The sequence below is a fragment of the Bufo gargarizans genome, chromosome 3 (assembly GCF_014858855.1).
Source record: "Bufo gargarizans isolate SCDJY-AF-19 chromosome 3, ASM1485885v1, whole genome shotgun sequence".
In the NCBI taxonomy this organism is placed as follows: Eukaryota; Metazoa; Chordata; class Amphibia; order Anura; family Bufonidae; genus Bufo; species Bufo gargarizans.
In genome coordinates this window covers 474,949,947-474,967,381 of record NC_058082.1, presented here as the reverse complement: position 1 = coordinate 474,967,381, position 17,435 = coordinate 474,949,947, and the positions used below count along the sequence as shown (strand labels likewise).

Sequence of the window (17,435 nt, the reverse complement as noted above, 5' to 3'; positions counted from 1 at the left end):
GGGCATAACTACTGTGTGGGGGCACTAAGGGGGCATAACTACTGTGTGAGGGCACTAAGGGGGCATAACTACTGTGTGGGGGCACTAAGGGGGCATAACTACTGTGTGAGGGCACTAGAGGGGCATAACTACTGTGTGGGAGCACTAAGGGGACATAACTACTCTGTGGGGGCATCAAGGGGGAATATCTACTATGTGGGGACACTAAGGGGACATACCTACTGTGTTGGGGCATGAAGGGGACAGGGCGGGATGGGTCGTATATAGACAAGCATTTGGTGGAGTTTAAGGCGTAGCTTAGTGTAAAAAAATAATTTGCCGCACATGCTGATAATATCCCTCCTTTATAAAAGTCGGGATACTGCAGCATGTCAGATTATTGGAAGGTACTGGTTGCTATAAAAACCCTTCCAGACTTTGGTATATGCAGCACTCTGCTCTACTTCACTTTCTTTAGTAGTCTTAAAACTACAATACCAATGCATGTTGGGAGTTGTAGTTTACCTGAAGCTGGAGAGCCACAGTATGCTGACCTCTGATGTAAAGAATCTGAATATTTGCAAGTAGGACGAGGCATAAATATTTATAAGGAAGGGATACAAGCAGATAGAATAGTCCATTCCTCCCACCATACACACAGCAGTCCCACAGACGTTATAACCCGAGGACCGCAGTGTGAGGTCATCATATGATTCATACAGTAAGTGAAGCCCCAGGGAAAACGCTATATTCACCCGGCTACACGGTCACAGCGCCGGTAGGAATATTATAGTGAAAAGTGCAGCAGGCCGCCTTCTTAGTGTACGAACTAGAAGGGTATGTTCACACACGGCAGATTTGTTGCAGAAATTTATGCTACTGAAATTCTGTTCCATTCAACCGGGTGGCATCGCATGCATTTCTGCACGCCCCATTATGACGAAAGGGACAGTCATAGACATTTCTGCAACAAAATCCGCCATCTGAGAATTCACCCAAATAATTCACCCAAATAATTCCTGCCCCATTCAAATACCTTGTTTCATAGACCACATACTATTAGTATTATTAGTAAGGGTAGTCCAAGTTACAATCACATAAAATACTATTTCATATCTAGTGGTCGATGTGCAATAAAAGCGTATGGTGGGAAAAACCTCTAACAGATACTTGTCCTTTAGGCCTCATGCACATGACCGTTTTTCGGGTCCGCATCCGAGCCGCAGTTTTTGCAGCTCGGGTACCTTTTACTTCAATGGGGCAGCAAAAGATGCACCGTTCCGTGGCCCCGCAAAATAATATAGCATGTCCTATTCTTGTCCATTTTGCGGACAAGAATAGGCATGTCTACAATGGGCCGCCAGTTCCGTAAATTGCGGAAGGCACATGGGCGGCTTCCGTTTTTTGCGGATCCGCGGTTTGCGGACCGCAAAAAACGGCACGGTCGTGTGCATGTAGCCTTAGAAACAGGTAGACAGGTAACAATCAGGGGTGCACCACCAATGAGGCCAGGTGAGGCCTTCACCTCAGGCGGCACCAGGAAGGGACAAGAGGGGGGCAGCAGAAGGGCCATGGGCAATTAGCGCTTTCATTGAGGCAACGGGGTTAGGTTAAGAAATTGGCATGGGAAGGGGGGGCGCTGTTTCAGTTTTTGCCTGAGGCAGCAGAAAGGCTAGCACCTAGCCTTTCTGCTGCCTCAGGCAAAAACTGAAACAGCGCCCCCCCTTCCCATGCCAATTTCTTAACCTAACCCCGTTGCCTCAATGAAAGTGCTCATTGCCCATGGCCCCCTGGTAACAATTCATATCGCATAACATAGACTATGCTGTAGGCATAAAGAACTGACCACTATAGTGCGGTCAGGCTATGGTTAAATATGAGTTGCTGCTTGTGGAACATAGTGCCTGCTTCAAAGCGGTCCCCAAGACGAGATGCCTCAGGGACCAGGGTGGGATACAGGCACAGAATGTGAAAGAAGGTGTGTTATATCTATTTTCGTAAATACCTGCATTCCTCAAAAAATAATGTTTTCTTAGAACTTAGTGTTGCAACGTTCCTCTGTTATTCCTCCTACAAATGTATACATAAATTGACAACTGGATGTTATCAGTTCCCTTGTCAAAGAGATGTGCCTGCACACAGCCTGGTAATGTCAGCACTGATTGGATAGATCCCCAACAGTTGTCAATTCCTTCATATTCTAGGAGGAATAACAGAGGGATGGCACAACACAGCCATTCAGGAAAAGATTCTACAGAATTATTATTTCATGGAGACTACAAATAGCTGATGAAAAAGACACATCAGGAATGGTGAGCGGCGTCTTCTCTACCTGGAGTCTGGCACACAGTAGATTCACATGTGCTCTACATCTACAGTGGGGGTCATTTACTAACAGATAAACGACAATTTTTGGCGTATGTCTGTCGCAGATTGCGGCGCAGAATTACTCGCACGATTTTCCCTGATCGCAGACACAACGCAACCGGACCTAATCCGGACACCCTCGTCTGCAAGGGGCCTAAGGGGCCCTGCAGAAAATGCAGCTTTAGGCCTCATGAGGACCCATTCACTTCAATAGGGCCGCAAAATATGCGGACAGCACTCCGTGTGCTGTCCGCATCCGTTGCTCCGTTCCGTGGCCCCGCAAAAAAAATATAACCTGTCCTATTCTTATCCGTTTTGCAGACAAGACTAGGCAGTTATATCAATGGCTGTCCGTGCCATCCCGGACATCATCCGTATTTTCTGATCTGATACCCTTTGCCGGTCCGGTCCTGTATTGTGCTGTATTTTTTCTTCCGCATGAAAATGTTAAAATGCCTCTGATCTGGGAAAGACCCTGGAAGAAGCAGAGAGGCCCCAACTAGGGCACGGCACACATACACACGCAGTGACATATTAAAGCGCCATCTGCAGACATAGCCCGCTGACAAGTGTCTCTTCATCGACTCCTCCAGGATGCCTATCCTCCTACAGAAAACTAATTGGCGACACATTATCACTCCGCTAGTAGACATACAAGTGTAATATTAATGAGCGAGATGCCAGCTTTCCTCCCTGCGGCTTGTTTGTTGTTTACCCACTTCACAGTAGGCAGCTCATTAGCCGGGCCCTAAGTGGCGGTGCCCTGGCAGTGCGGTCAGGACTTGTGGCCCCGCCACTGAGCAGCATTCCCAAACACACACCTCTCTGCTGATGGAAATGACATGAGGATCTGCAGAGGGACGCGAGACCCCTCTCCAGCGTCCAGTACAATATCTACGAATAGCAAGACATGGGAGGGACCAGTTTTTGTGACACAGGGGTTAGAGGCGTTACTCTTGTTAGACGCCCTGTTTTGAAATGGTTAATCATGGAGGGGGGGGTCCTCATTACTCCTGTAATCGTCTGCTGCCCACTGCATGAGGAGGACAGGGCACCCACTAATGTCACTGGTGCCATAGAGCTCCACGACACATCTGTAATGCGCTTTTCTCACATAGGGGACTCATAGGGGACGGGGATGATTGTGTGGCGGGGGGCGATTCCCTGCAGATTCAGTGGCTGCCATATAGGTGCTCATCCCCAGCACTTACTAGGGGCTACCCTTGCTGAGGTTTAAAGGGGTTGTCTCATCTCAGACACTAGGAGGATCTCTGTATCTGTAGGGTATGCCCCCATTGTCTGATAGGTGCGGGTCCCACCGCTGGGACCTGCTCCTATCTCCTAAACGGAGCGCTGAAAGTGGTGGAGGGCTCACTGCGCAGCCGCCCTCTATTCATTTCTATGGGGCTGGCAAAAATAGCCAAGCACTGGCTCGGCTGTTTCCATCGGGCCCATAGAAGCGAATGGGAGTGGTGGGTGTGCATGCGCGGTGAGCTCCTATTCACTTCTATGGTGGTGGCCGGACCGGAGTCCTCCTGCCACCACTTTGCCCGCTATGTTCTCGGTCCCAGGGATATGCACCCATTGTTTCAGATGAGAATGCCCCTTTAAACCCAGGACCCCAGTGCTGCAACGCACCAGAGCCTCTGTGCTCAGGGCCCCACTCGGAGCAGAAGCGCAGGCGCAAGATTGTCAAGGGGACGGACCCTCACCGCTCAAGAATTCTTTTTTAGGAACAAATTGATTTGTACGAAACGATTCACTCATCTCTGTCCCCATATTGTTAGGATTCTGCTTAGTGGGGGGTCCGACCTCTAGGACCACAGCTTAGGCCTCATGCACGTGACCGTAGGTATTTCGCTGTCCACAAATTGTGGGTACTGTCTGTGTTGCATCCGCATTTTTTGCAGACCCATTGACTTCAACGGGTCCGTGGTCCTCATATGGCAGGCAAGTATAGGACAAGTTTTACCTTTTTGCGGAACGGACATAAGGATGCGAAAAGGGATCATCTGTGTGCTTTCTGCATCCATACATCCATTCTGCAAAAATATATATCCACAAAAGGCGGACCACGTACCTACTGAAGTCAATGGGTCCGCAAAAAATAAATGCGGACGGCACAAGGACTGCATCCGTATTTTGTGAATCCACAGTTGGCAGACCGCAAAACGGACAAGTTAATGTGTAAGAGGCCTCACGCTGGGAGAGAAGTGACCAAGACCAACCTGGATTTCCAGCTATACAGCAGCGCTCTGCGAGAACCGCAGCCACATCCAATATACATAGATCATGACAACAGTCAGTATAGTATGAATGATGATCCTCGGCGCCGTTCCCTATTAGGTAAGCCTATAAATGCTGACACAGTATCTGCCATCGCTACGTCTTGGGGTAGAGTATTCCGCAGTTTGAGCGCTCTAACTGTAAAGAATCCTTTCCTGCGTTGATGTCTAAATTGCCTTTGCCCTACCCGTTAGTGGATGTCCCCCGGTCACAGTGTAAGTTATATATCACCCGGTCAAGATGGTTAAACCGGAGCATCGGGGATTCAAGGATTCGCGGGGAGGACGGAGGAATTTTACAGGTAAATTAATTTCAAAGTTTAATATTTTCCCATTTGAATGAGCTGCACAAGAAACTCTGGGACCGTCGGCTGCAGACAAACCCTGCATCGCATATTCTACTGAATGGATCCGAATTTCCATCCATCCTAAGCTGCAATATTTTATCACAAGCGGAACACACGTGCGTGACCCAAATGAGCCGCGCCATTAGGAGTAATCGCTCGCTTTGTGACACAAATTGAGGCTACATGCACACGACCGTATGTGTTTTGCGCTACGCAAATTGCGGAACTGCAAAAAAAAAAGGGATGACATCCGTATGCCATCCGTTTGTTTTGCGGATCCATTGTAACAATGCCCAAAACGGACAAGAATAGGACATGTTCTATTTTTTTTTGCGGGGCTACGGGATGGACATGCTGATGTGGACATTGAAATGAATGGGTCCGCATCCTATCCGCAAAAAAAACGGAACAGACACAGAAACAAACAACGTTCGTGTGCATGTAGCCTAATACTGAAAAATCTGTTATTATTTCATGAATAGTTTTTTACTGATAGAAAGATAGATGGATAGATAGATATGAGATGGATAGATAGATATGAGAGAGAGAGAGAGAGAGAAATAGATATGAGAGCTAGATGATCAATCATCACTATCATTTCTAACGATCACTGGGAATAAACGATTACATACAACTCTAAAACAGGTCAGACGATGTGTAATATGGATCGTGGTCTCTCTCTTTGCCCCCAGCACCTGACACATAGGGTACAGAGGCGATGATGTGATAGATTATAACCAGAGAGGTTGTATTATTGCAGCAGCAACTTCTAGGATCACTGTGAATGTGCTGATCACACTATAAAGAAAAAGTCCTATCAATCGCGATCGGCCGATAAGAATCGCCATGCCACTCACCTGCCAAGAGCTGGAGGGGATGTCGTTGAATCTGCCCAGTCCCCCGAAGCTGTAGCAGCCGGACATGTGCTCCAGGCGGTCGGAGCAGTGCCACAAGAGCCCGAAGCTCACCGGCTCCTGCTGCTCCTCGTCCCCGGGCTTCACTATCCAAGACGGGGAGAGGAAGCCGAAGCTGCAGACGGCCACCAGGCAGGCGGAGAGCAGCACCCAGAAGCAGGACACACAGCCGAACATCCTGGGCGGCTGCTGCTGGGGAACCAGCCCCAAAGCAACATCCAGCCCCGCGCCGCTCTTCTTCTTACTGTCCAGCAGCGAACGCATCTGGGAGGTAAGAAATAATCCCAAATCCTCCCACCTCCTTCCCCCCCTCTAAATGGCAATGGGGTCCTCCGAGCTTCACATCAGGATGCACCCGGGGCACTACTATTACCCCAATCCGGGGGTGGGTGGGGGGGTACTCCAGAGCACTGAAGACTGCACACAAGCTGTAACTTCCCCGGGCAGAGAGAAGTGAGGGGCAGGATGCAGGATGCTGGCTGTACATGACAGCGGGGGAAGAAGGGCTGGTCCTGTGTCCCGGCCCCCCTCCTCCTCCCTGTGTATATATGTGCACAGGGGAGGAGGCTGCTCACAGGTGTCCACAGGGACTGTCACGTGACCTGCAGCCTGTCACCTCTGCCTGCAGGGACTAGGGCGACAGGGGCTTCCATCTACCTGACATACTGCCTGTATACTACTACTATGTCTCATTACTTCTGCAGTGACTTTATGGTTGGTAGAACTGTTGACTATTATATAATTCCTATATTATTGCACCTATGGTTAAAGGGGTTTTCCCACAAAAATTATTCTACCTATTTCACTCCAGCACCCGGATCTGAATACTTTTTTAATTACATGTAATAACATTTTTTGTATAGCCACTAATTTATTCAATAAAAATAGCCCCACCTGTTGTTTTTTCAACTTTTTTGTCCTGCTCACTGAGGTGGCCGCACATGCTCAGTTTCATCCTTCAACTGCCTCCTGAGCTGTGATAGGGAGAGCTGAGACACACCTCCTGAGCTGTGATTGGGAGAGCTGAGGCACACCTCCTGAGCTGTGATTGGGAGAGCTGAGACACCCCCCTGAGCTGTGATTGGGAGAGCTGAGACATCCCCCCTGAGCTGTGATAGGGAGAGCTGAGACACGCCTCCTGAGCTGTGATAGGGAGAGCTGAGACACACCTCCTGAGCTGTGATTGGGAGAGCTGAGACACGCCTTCTGAGCTGTGATTGGGAGAGCTGAGACACCCCCCTGAGCTGTGATTGGAAGAGCTGAGACATCCCCCCTGAGCTGTGATAGGGAGAGCGGAGACACGCCTCCTGAGCTGTGATAGGGAGAGCTGAGACACGCCTCCTGAGCTGTGATAGGGAGAGCTGAGACACGCCTCCTGAGCTGTGATAGGGAGAGCTGAGACACACCTCCTGAGCTGTGATTGGGAGAGCTGAGACACGCCTCCTGAGCTGTGATTGGGAGAGCTGAGACACCCCCCTGAGCTGTGATTGGAAGAGCTGAGACATCCCCCCTGAGCTGTGATAGGGAGAGCTGAGACACGCCTCCTGAGCTGTGATAGGGAGAGCTGAGACACCCCCCTGAGCTGTGATAGGGAGAGCTGAGACACGCCTTCTGAGCTGTGATTGGGAGAGCTGAGACACGCCTCCTGAGCTGTGATTGGGAGAGCTGAGACACCCCCCTGAGCTGTGATTGGAAGAGCTGACATCCCCCCTGAGCTGTGATAGGGAGAGCTGAGACACGCCTCCTGAGCTGTGATAGGGAGAGCTGAGACACGCCTCCTGAGCTGTGATAGGGAGAGCTGAGACACCCCCCTGAGCTGTGATTGGAAGAGCTGACATCCCCCCTGAGCTGTGATAGGGAGAGCTGAGACACGCCTCCTGAGCTGTGATAGGGAGAGCTGAGACACACCTCCTGAGCTGTGATTGGGAGAGCTGAGACACGCCTCCTGAGCTGATAGGGAGAGCTGAGACACGCCTCCTGAGCTGTGATAGGGAGAGATGAGACACACCTCCTGAGCTGTGATTGGGAGAGCTGAGACACGCCTCCTGAGCTGTGATAGGGAGAGCTGAGACCCCCCCCTGAGCTGTGATTGGAAGAGCTGAGACATCCCTCCTGAGCTGTGATAGGGAGAGCTGAGACACCCCCCTGAGCTGTGATAGGGAGAGCTGAGACACGCCTCCTGAGCTGTGATAGGGAGAGCAGAGACAAGCTCTCTGAGCTGTGATAGGGAAAGCTGAGACACGCCTCCTGAGCTGTGATAGGGAGAGCTGAGACAAGCTCTCTGAGCTGTGATAGGGAGAGCTGAGACACGCCTCCTGAGCTGTGATAGGCAGAGATGAGACACGCCCCCTGAGCAGCAGCAGAAAAGACACTCCCCTTGAGCTGTCAGCTTGATATAAATCTAGCAGAGCTATCATTGTCATATACCAGATGATGTCCGATTCTCATTTTTTACATTAGTCATGGGATAACCCCTTTAAAGCAAGCCATAGACGCACAGGTTTATGCCCATTCAGTAGGAGAAGCATTCCAAAATTTTGTGTGTAGGCATACAGTCCCTGCAGCAATAAATCATGAGTGCCATCACTAGTATCCATGCGCAAATGTGCCAACTGAGCATGCCCACCATAGAAGCAAGCAAGTCAGGTAATCCAAGAGACTATAGCACCACTCCGCCCACCGTGTATGTGGCTGCTATGGGACCTTTGCGAGTTTGCTATTGATGACCTATCTTCTGGATAGGTGGGGGGGCCAACACCCTGGAACCCCAGCCAATGAGGAGTCTGCTGTGCTAGCTTACCAAGCACAGCGCCATGTATTTTAGTGAAGATCACGTCCCCCTGGATTATTTATATTAATTTATTTAGTAAAATAAATGATCCAGGGGGACATTATTTTCACTTGATCCAGGGAAGGTTGGTCCCATCTAGAGATGAGCGAATTTCTTGAAATTAGTTTGAGGTGCGATTTGCCAAACTTTGAAACAAATTCGATTCAGTTACGAATCGATTCTACCTGAATCAAAAGTACTATGAGATAATAAGATTTTCCCCTGGTGGTAGCCTCAAACTGTTCAATCATTGCTTTTTCATAATAAGATTTCCCCTGGTGGTAGCCTCAAACTGTTCAATCATTGCTTTTTCATAATAAGATTTCCCCTGGTGGTAGCCTCAAACTGTTCAATCATTGCTTTTTCATGGAGGAAAAGCTAAGTTGCATACCTTTGGGTTTCTGGGAAAGATATTACAAAAGAAATGAACACTAAGCCTATCTGATGTGAAAAAAAATAAAGCATGCTTATTTGTATATGTCATTTTCCAGAAATGCAGAGCATCGTTGGCTGGGCTACAATACCCCTCATGCATACTTGGTGGTCTCTCTAATGAGAAGGAGCACCCCCATCCCCAAGACCCACAAAAAGTCCCATCCCCTTTGCTACTGGGTGGTCGGAACCCATGTCAGACTCCTATACCCAGAGAATTGTGAGCAAGAAAGGGGGTGAGAAATTGGCCTAAGGAGTAAATATAGTGTTCTGTCAACACATATTTTTATATCTGCTCTTTTCTTTGTACCATATGCCACAGATGCCCATATATTATTGACCTACTTATTACCGCCCCCATAAATGTGTACCTGCAGTGCAGTGATCGGACTTTACACATGTATTTATTAGCTGCTTCTTCAGCAGACTGCCTTATTAAATAGAGAAAGAAGGGACTGCCATGCTTCATGCCGCCAGGGCCAGATGAAGGGTGTTTATGATACAGAACAGTCCTTCTTTGCACCCCCCCCCCCCCCAAAACAAAAGTCCATCATCCATCAGAACAGCAGAAGAAAAAAACTGAGACGTTATTTTGAGCATCACTTATATTCAGTTTGTGTCACTTCCATCAGTGATACATTATTTTTGATGGAAGAAAAAGTCCTAGGCCTTCACATGGGGCAGATTTTGTAGCGGAAAATTCCACGACTGAAAATCAGTTCCATTCATTTGAATCGGTATTGCAGAAATCCATATGCGGGCTGCCCCAATTCAAATGTATGGAACTGATTTTCCGCTACAACATCTGCCCCATGTGAAGGCTCCCCTACAAAGAGTACTTTTTCTCCCATCAAAAATGACTGATCTCAGACAGAAGTGACACAAACTGATCATAACTGATGCTCAAATATAATGTTTTTTTTTTTTTTTTTGTTCTTCTGATGGATCAGAAGAACGGAAAGCAAAACAAGATGTGAACTTAGGCTAGTTTCCTATCTGTGGCAGAGCTCTCCGGCAGGAGTTCTCCAGGTCCGGCATTGCTGGATACTGATGCCGGACCCTGACCGGTAGAGGTCCGCCCGATTCCCAGCATTCTCTGCCAGAAAAGTCAGCCGCAGATGCGAAAGCAGAACGGCAACACTTGGTGACAAATCAAAACTAAATTGGAGAGGAAAATATGATCTCACTGATAGGAATTGCATTTATTTGCATTTATTATATGATTTTCAAAAAATATAATTTTTTTAAAAAATAAAAAATGTACACAAAACTAAAATAGAAAAAAGTTTAATGAATGCTCTGTAGCTATTATTATTCAGATTCTAGTTTTCACTTTACTAAAGTCTTTTGGAAAAAGTAGCAGGGATTGCACAGAATCATCATCCCATGGGAGTAGGTTGTGCCTGCTTAACGGTGGGTTCACAAGTAGGATTTTAATGGCACTTTGTGCACTTTTTGCATTTTTGTAGGGTAATGGTGAGTTTTTTTTTTCCATTAAAAATGCCAGCTCCTGATATTAGTTGAAGGTCTATGAAAAATAAGAAATGCAGGACACACACATTTTTTATTTTGCTACTGTTAATTGTTAAATAGATGGCTTTTTTGGTTTAGGCTACTTTCACACTGGCGTTTTGGCTTTCTGTGTGTGAGATCCGTTCAGGGCTGTCACAAGCGGTCCAAAACGGATCAGTTTTGCCCAGAAATGATCCGCCCAGAATGCATCAGTTTGCCTCCGATCAGTCTCCATTCCGCTCTGGAGGTGGACACAAAAACATTTTTCTGTCCGTCCTGGAATGCGGAGCAAGACTGATCCGTCCTGACACACAATGTAAGTCAATTGGGACAGATATGTTTTCTATGACACAATTGAAAATGGATCCGTCCCCCATTGGCTATAGAAGACTTAATACAACCGGATCCGTTCATGACGGATGCATGAGGTTGTATTATTGTAACAGAAGCGTTTTTGCAGATCCATGACGGATCCGCAAACAACGCTAATGTGAAAGTAGCCTTATCTGTCCGGCGCAAGCAGACTACAGGTACAGGACACAAAACTGTTCTCATAGCAAACTATGGGACTGGTGCTTTCTTCAGTTTTTGGAGTACACTGAAGGGAAGATTGATGAGAGGAACAGCAATACATTTTGTGAGGGGCCTTAGTGAAAACTTAAGCCATAAAACACTTATAAAACTGCAGAGCATGACAAGTAACCAAGGGGTACCATAGCAAAAATTTAGAATGGGGTCCTTTCTTCTACACTTTGACTCCCTTTCGATCAAGTGATTTCAAGAGATGAAAATGCATCTACCGTCTACAAGGTTACATTTTTCTGCATAAAGATTTAGGTTTAATAATTAATCTCAGTCCCACAACTATGAGGATGAAAAATTTCCATCCTACACAGCAGAACAAAGTGAGGGTTGTAGGAGCTGGCAGTATAGACCATGGACTGGCACTCACCACCACACCTCAGCTCATACGGGACGGAAACTCTTATACGTCTATGTCCTCTGTGGAACTCCATAAAGCTTGGCACCAGCAGTTTAACCTTCTCCAGATAATGGAGACTACTTTTCACATCTTCTTTTTTGTGACTCCTCACTTTACTATCAACACCTCTGCAGATCTGTAAGTCGCGCGGCAGAGTAGAACGTATAAAAAATTAGCACTTAGCAGAAAAATAAAACATGTTGCCAGTTCACCCTACCTCTCGTCAGTCCAGCCTCTTCTGAATGGAGCCCACCATCTAGTATCTCTTCTATTTGTGAAGCTTGATGTATACACTATGCCACGGGAAGCCACAATCACTGTGGGACCATTTTATTTTACTCAAGCAGCCTGGTGCCAGTAGCAGAGAAGTGCCCGCTACTAATAGGGTGCTACCTACTGACGTCAGTAATACTCTAGGCTGGCTGTACACAGTATGGACAATATTATAATTGAGTTGTTTAGGATGGTAACTCAGGACAAACCTATTTAGGCTCCAGGTTGCAGTTATGACATGGGTACAAGGAACACTATTATCCATAAAGCAGTCCTGTCTGTGCAGTACCCCAGAATAGGAAACTTGCAAACTGTTTTTGTTATGTAATGTTATATAATAGTAGTATTGAGCGAAGCGAAGCATTCGAAGCGGAATTCAGTCCGAAGTTTAGGAAAACTTTGATTCACAATGAATCCGAATTTCCTTGTGCTTCGTTCTAATGAATCAGGTTTTCCTAAAATGTCTGTTGCACGTGTTAGGCTACTTTCACACTTGCTGCAGAGAGATCCAACAAGCAGTTTGGTCGCCGGAACTGCCTGCCGAATCCGGCAAAACGTATGCCAACTGATGGGTATTAGTAAGACTGATCAGGATCATGATCAGTCTTGAAAATGCCTGATCAGTCACAAAAAAATGCTTTAAAATGCCGGATCCGTCTTTCCGGTGTCATCCGGCAAAAAGGATCCGGCATTTACTTTCTTCACCTTTTTTCAGTCTGCGCATGCGCAGAGCGGAAGGACGGATCCGGCATTCCGTTAATTTTGAATGCCCACTCTGGCACTAATACATTCCTATGGGGAAAAATTCTGGATCCGGCAAGTCTTCAGTTTTTTTCGCCGGAGATAAAACCGTAGCATACTACGGTTTTCTCTTTTGCCTGATCAGTCAAAATGACTGAACCGAAGACATCCTGATGTAACCTGAATGGATTACTCTCCATTCAGAACGCATGGGGATATGCCTGATCAGTTCTTTTCCAGTATAGAGCCCCTGTGACGGAACTCTATGCCGGAAAAGAAAAACGCTAGTGTGAAAGTACCCTTAGAAAGTGAACCTAAGTGTAGAGGAGACAAGCCTGGAAAAGCAAGATCACCTATAATGCTGTGCAGCCAGCAAATACGCAGATAGCCATCCCCTGTAATAGATATCCCTATAAAACCCTCATCCCGCGCGGTCTCCACTATTGTCCTGTGAGCTGAGCACAGGGAGAGACGTGGCAATCGCGAAAATCCTAGGAACAGTGTTGCCCAAAAAGATTAATAGAAGAATTCAATACTAATAAGATGGAAGCATTTATTATTCCCGTGCCCAGTGTGCCAACCAATACCATCCAGTCTGCACCCCTTATGAGGGCCAGGTTTCAATGATGATTCTCATCTTTTACTGGCTTTACTTCCTAGAAAAGTCATCAAGATGCAGAGAGAGGCGGAGCTGCGGTTCTTCACTGCAGCACGGTCGTTCCGTGTGTCCATATGCAATGGCTGGTACGCTGACGCCACTTTAATGCAGTGGCCGGGTCAGGTGGATACTAGTCTGTATTTGTTTGTGACGCCAATAGCCCTATAAAACCCCTAGAGCTCTCCTTGACTGCTATTCCCATGCAAGGGTCTCTATGGTAGACGACTGCATGCCCACGTACCTAATACTGTGTGACACCTGAAAACCCTATAATAGTGAGGGGACATGACCACCGGCTCCCTGCACTAAATACGGACGGAGTCAGGGTCACCTAGAATCAAGCCAGCAAGGAAACACAAATATAGGGGAAAAGACTTATCTGAGGAAACAGCAGCAGCAGCCTCCAGCAGTGAACACCTCATCCAGGAAGTAGTATAAACCGCAAAGTGAGGCAGTATGGGAGGGAATATAAAGGGAGACAATGAGTCTAAATAGGTGACACCTGGGAGAAGGAAAGGAGATGACAAAGTAAAACCAAAACAAAGAACATCATGCAAGAGGTAGAGAAGAACGTCTGCCACACCTTCTCACAGAACTGACGGTGACAAACGCACGTCCCAGATTAGGAATGCCAGAGTGGTGTAATGGCCTATAATGTCTCTGTAGGGTAGTGATATTTGTGTCAAGGTGTCTCGTACCTGGGTACGGCTAAACTCCAGGCTCACCTGCAATAAATTTGAGTGTAGTGATAGTAGGAGTAATAGAGGAATTTTGCAGAAGAAATTATGTCCAGACCTTTGGATGAAGTTCAACCGTTTCTTTACTTGACATAACTTGTATCCAAGCAGTATACAGCTTTGGCAGGAATGAATACTTTTACTTTAAATTTGGAGCTTGCAGGATAAGTCGTCTGCTTGGTAGCTCTGTAATTGTGACAGGAATTAATCTTCTGCACTTTTCTATAACTTCTGCTGGATGGGGACAGACTAGCTGAGGAGGAATGGCTTCTCCTAGGTCTCTGGACTTAACTCACAGATGGTTTCTCAGGGGATGCTTTCTTCCTGGAATTCTGGAGGTTGTCTGTAGTTTCTGCTTATTTATCCAGCTGAGGCTGAAGGTGCTCAGACTGGGAACATAATCAAGTCTCAGCTGAGACAAGATCCTTGCTGTCTTCCCTATGCAGGGGAACTCCTCACACACACAACCTACACCTAGCAGGGGGTGGGCTATACTCACTCTAACTTCCTTCTCCACCGATGCTGCAGGATGTGGGCACAGCCCACTTCTCTCACAGAGGGGGAGCTAAGCTGGAATAATGAATTCCAGCCTAGATACACTAAACTGGGAGTTGTACCTTGCCAAAGTGTTGCTGCCACCTTCCGGTGAACCTGGAAAATTACAAGAACAATTGTGTTTAACATGGTTTTATATGCACATTTGTGAAGACATAATATAACTTACATCAGATGACAATATACAGGCTCGTAGAAGATAGTAGCATGGTAGAGGCGTGTAGTAACACAACTCTGGAGTGTTACACTTACCCTAAGGCAGTGTGACCTGGGTATTAGTGTTGAGCGAGCATGCTCAGCTGAACAGCAGTTCTGCTCGGCACATCGCAGTGTTCAGCCAAACACTGTGTATGCTCAAGCACAATTGAACACAATGAAAATCAATGGGAGACCCAAGCATTAAACCAGGCACCACCTGCTCTGAAGAATAGTCTGGTTCACAGAAAAAGGTTAGAAATTGATGGAAACACCATCAAAATGGTTTGGAAACAGCATGGGAAGGATGCCTGGATGCATCTTGAACCCCCATTACCTATGACATACAATAGACAACCACACAAAGGCTATACGCCAAAAGCTGGGTATGTGCAAGCCAACAATCCATCCGTGAGACAGATACAGTCAGCATTAGGGATGAGCGAACTCGAACTGTATAGTTCGGGTTCGTACCGAATTTTGGGGTGTCCGTGACACGGACCCGAACCCGGACATTTTCGTAAAAGTCCGGGTTCGGGTTCGGTGTTCGTCGCTTTCTTGGCGCTTTTGTGACGCTTTCTTGGCGCTTTTTGAAAGGCTGCAAAGCAGCCAATCAACAAGCGTCATACTACTTGCCCCAAGAGGCCATCACAGCCATGCCTACTATTGGCATGGCTGTGATTGGCCAGAGCACCATGTGACCCAGCCTCTATTTAAGCTGGAGTCACATAGCGCCGCCCGTCACTCTGCTCTGATTAGCGTAGGGAGAGGTTGCGGCTGCGACAGTAGGGCGAGATTAGGCAGATTAACTCCTCCAAAGGACTTGATTAACTGATCGATCTGCAGCTGTGGATCATTGAGCTGCTGATCCTCAATTGCTCACTGTTTTTAGGCTGCCCAGACCGTTTGTCAGTCACATTTTTCTGGGGTGATCGGCGGCCATTTTGTGTCTTGTGGTGCGCCAGCACAAGCTGCGACCAAGTGCATTTAACCCTCAATGGTGTGGTTGTTTTTTGGCTAAAGCCTACATCAGGGTGAAGCTGTCACACCAAGTGCATTTAACCAGCAATAGTCTGTTCATTTTTTGGCCATATACAAAATCAGGGGCAAGCTGCGCCTGTCACCAAGTGCATTTAACCCTCAATGGTGTGGTTGTTTTTTGGCTAAAGCCTACATCAGGGTGAAGCTGTCACACCAAGTGCATTTAACCAGCAATAGTCTGTTCATTTTTTGGCCATATACAAAATCAGGGGCAAGCTGCGCCTGTCACCAAGTGCATTTAACCCTCAATGGTGTGGTTGTTTTTTGGCTAAAGCCTACATCAGGGTGAAGCTGTCACACCAAGTGCATTTAACCAGCAATAGTCTGTTCATTTTTTGGCCATATACAAAATCAGGGGCAAGCTGCGCCTGTCACCAAGTGCATTTAACCCTCAATGGTGTGGTTGTTTTTTGGCTAAAGCCTACATCAGGGTGAAGCTGTCACACCAAGTGCATTTAACCAGCAATAGTCTGTTCATTTTTTGGCCATATACAAAATCAGGGGCAAGCTGCGCCTGTCACCAAGTGCATTTAACCCTCAATGGTGTGGTTGTTTTCTGGCTAAAGCCTACATCAGGGTGAAGCTGTCACACCAAGTGCATTTAACCAGCAATAGTCTGTTTATTTTTTGGCCATATACTACATCAGGGGCAAGCTGCGCCCGTCACCAAGTGCATTTAACCCTCAGTAGTGTGGTTGGTCAAGCTGTGACACCAAGTGCATTTAACCAGCAATAGTCTGTTCATTTTTTGGCCATATACTACATCAGGGGCAAGCTGCGCCCGTCACCAAGTGCATTTAACCAGCAATAGTGTGGTTATTTTTTGGCCATATCCCAGTCTAATTCTGTCACTAAATCCATACCGGTCACCCAGCGCCTAAATACTAGGCCTCAAATTTATATCCCGCTAAATCTCTCGTTACCGCTGTCCTGTTGTAGCTGGGAAAGTTATTTAGTGTCCGTCAAAGCACATTTTTTGTTCTGGGTTGAAGTACAATTCCCAATTTAGCAATTTCATAATTTAGTGGTTTCTGCTATATCAGAGCTATTTGAAATCTATCCCTAAAAGGGTATATAATATTCAAGGTGCACATTGGGTCATTCAGAATAACTTCACACACACCCGCTACTGTGTATTTTCAAGTCTAATTCTGTCACTAAACCCATACCTGTCACCCAGCGCCTAAATACTAGGCCTCAAATTTATATCCTGCTAAATCTCTCGTTACCGCTGTCCTGTTGTAGCTGGGAAAGTTATTTAGTGTCCGTCAAAGCACATTTTTTGTTCTGGGTTGAAGTACAATTCCCAATTTAGCAATTTCATAATTTAGTGGTTTCTGCTATATCAGAGCTATTTGAAATCTATCCCTAAAAGGGTATATAATATTCAAGGTGCACATTGGGTCATTCAGAATAACTTCACACACACCCGCTACTGTGTATTTTCAAGTCTAATTCTGTCACTAAACCCATACCTGTCACCCAGCGCCTAAATACTAGGCCTCAAATTTATATCCTGCTAAATCTCTCGTTACCGCTGTCCTGTTGTAGCTGGGAAAGTTATTTAGTGTCCGTCAAAGCACATTT

At 46.8% G+C, this 17,435-nt stretch overlaps 1 protein-coding gene across 1 annotated transcript in view; it reads right to left on the bottom strand.

Moving 5' to 3' along the window:
- LOC122930378 (transmembrane protein 211-like) overlaps positions 1 to 6,297 on the bottom strand; it is a 251,837-nt gene extending 245,540 nt beyond the window's left edge. The window contains exon 1 of the mRNA XM_044283732.1: positions 5,836 to 6,297. Within this exon, the coding sequence (XP_044139667.1) occupies positions 5,836 to 6,156 (321 nt within the window). The 5' untranslated portion in view covers positions 6,157 to 6,297. The remainder of the gene's footprint in view (positions 1 to 5,835) is intronic.
- Between the last annotated feature and the right edge of the window lie 11,138 nt (positions 6,298 to 17,435).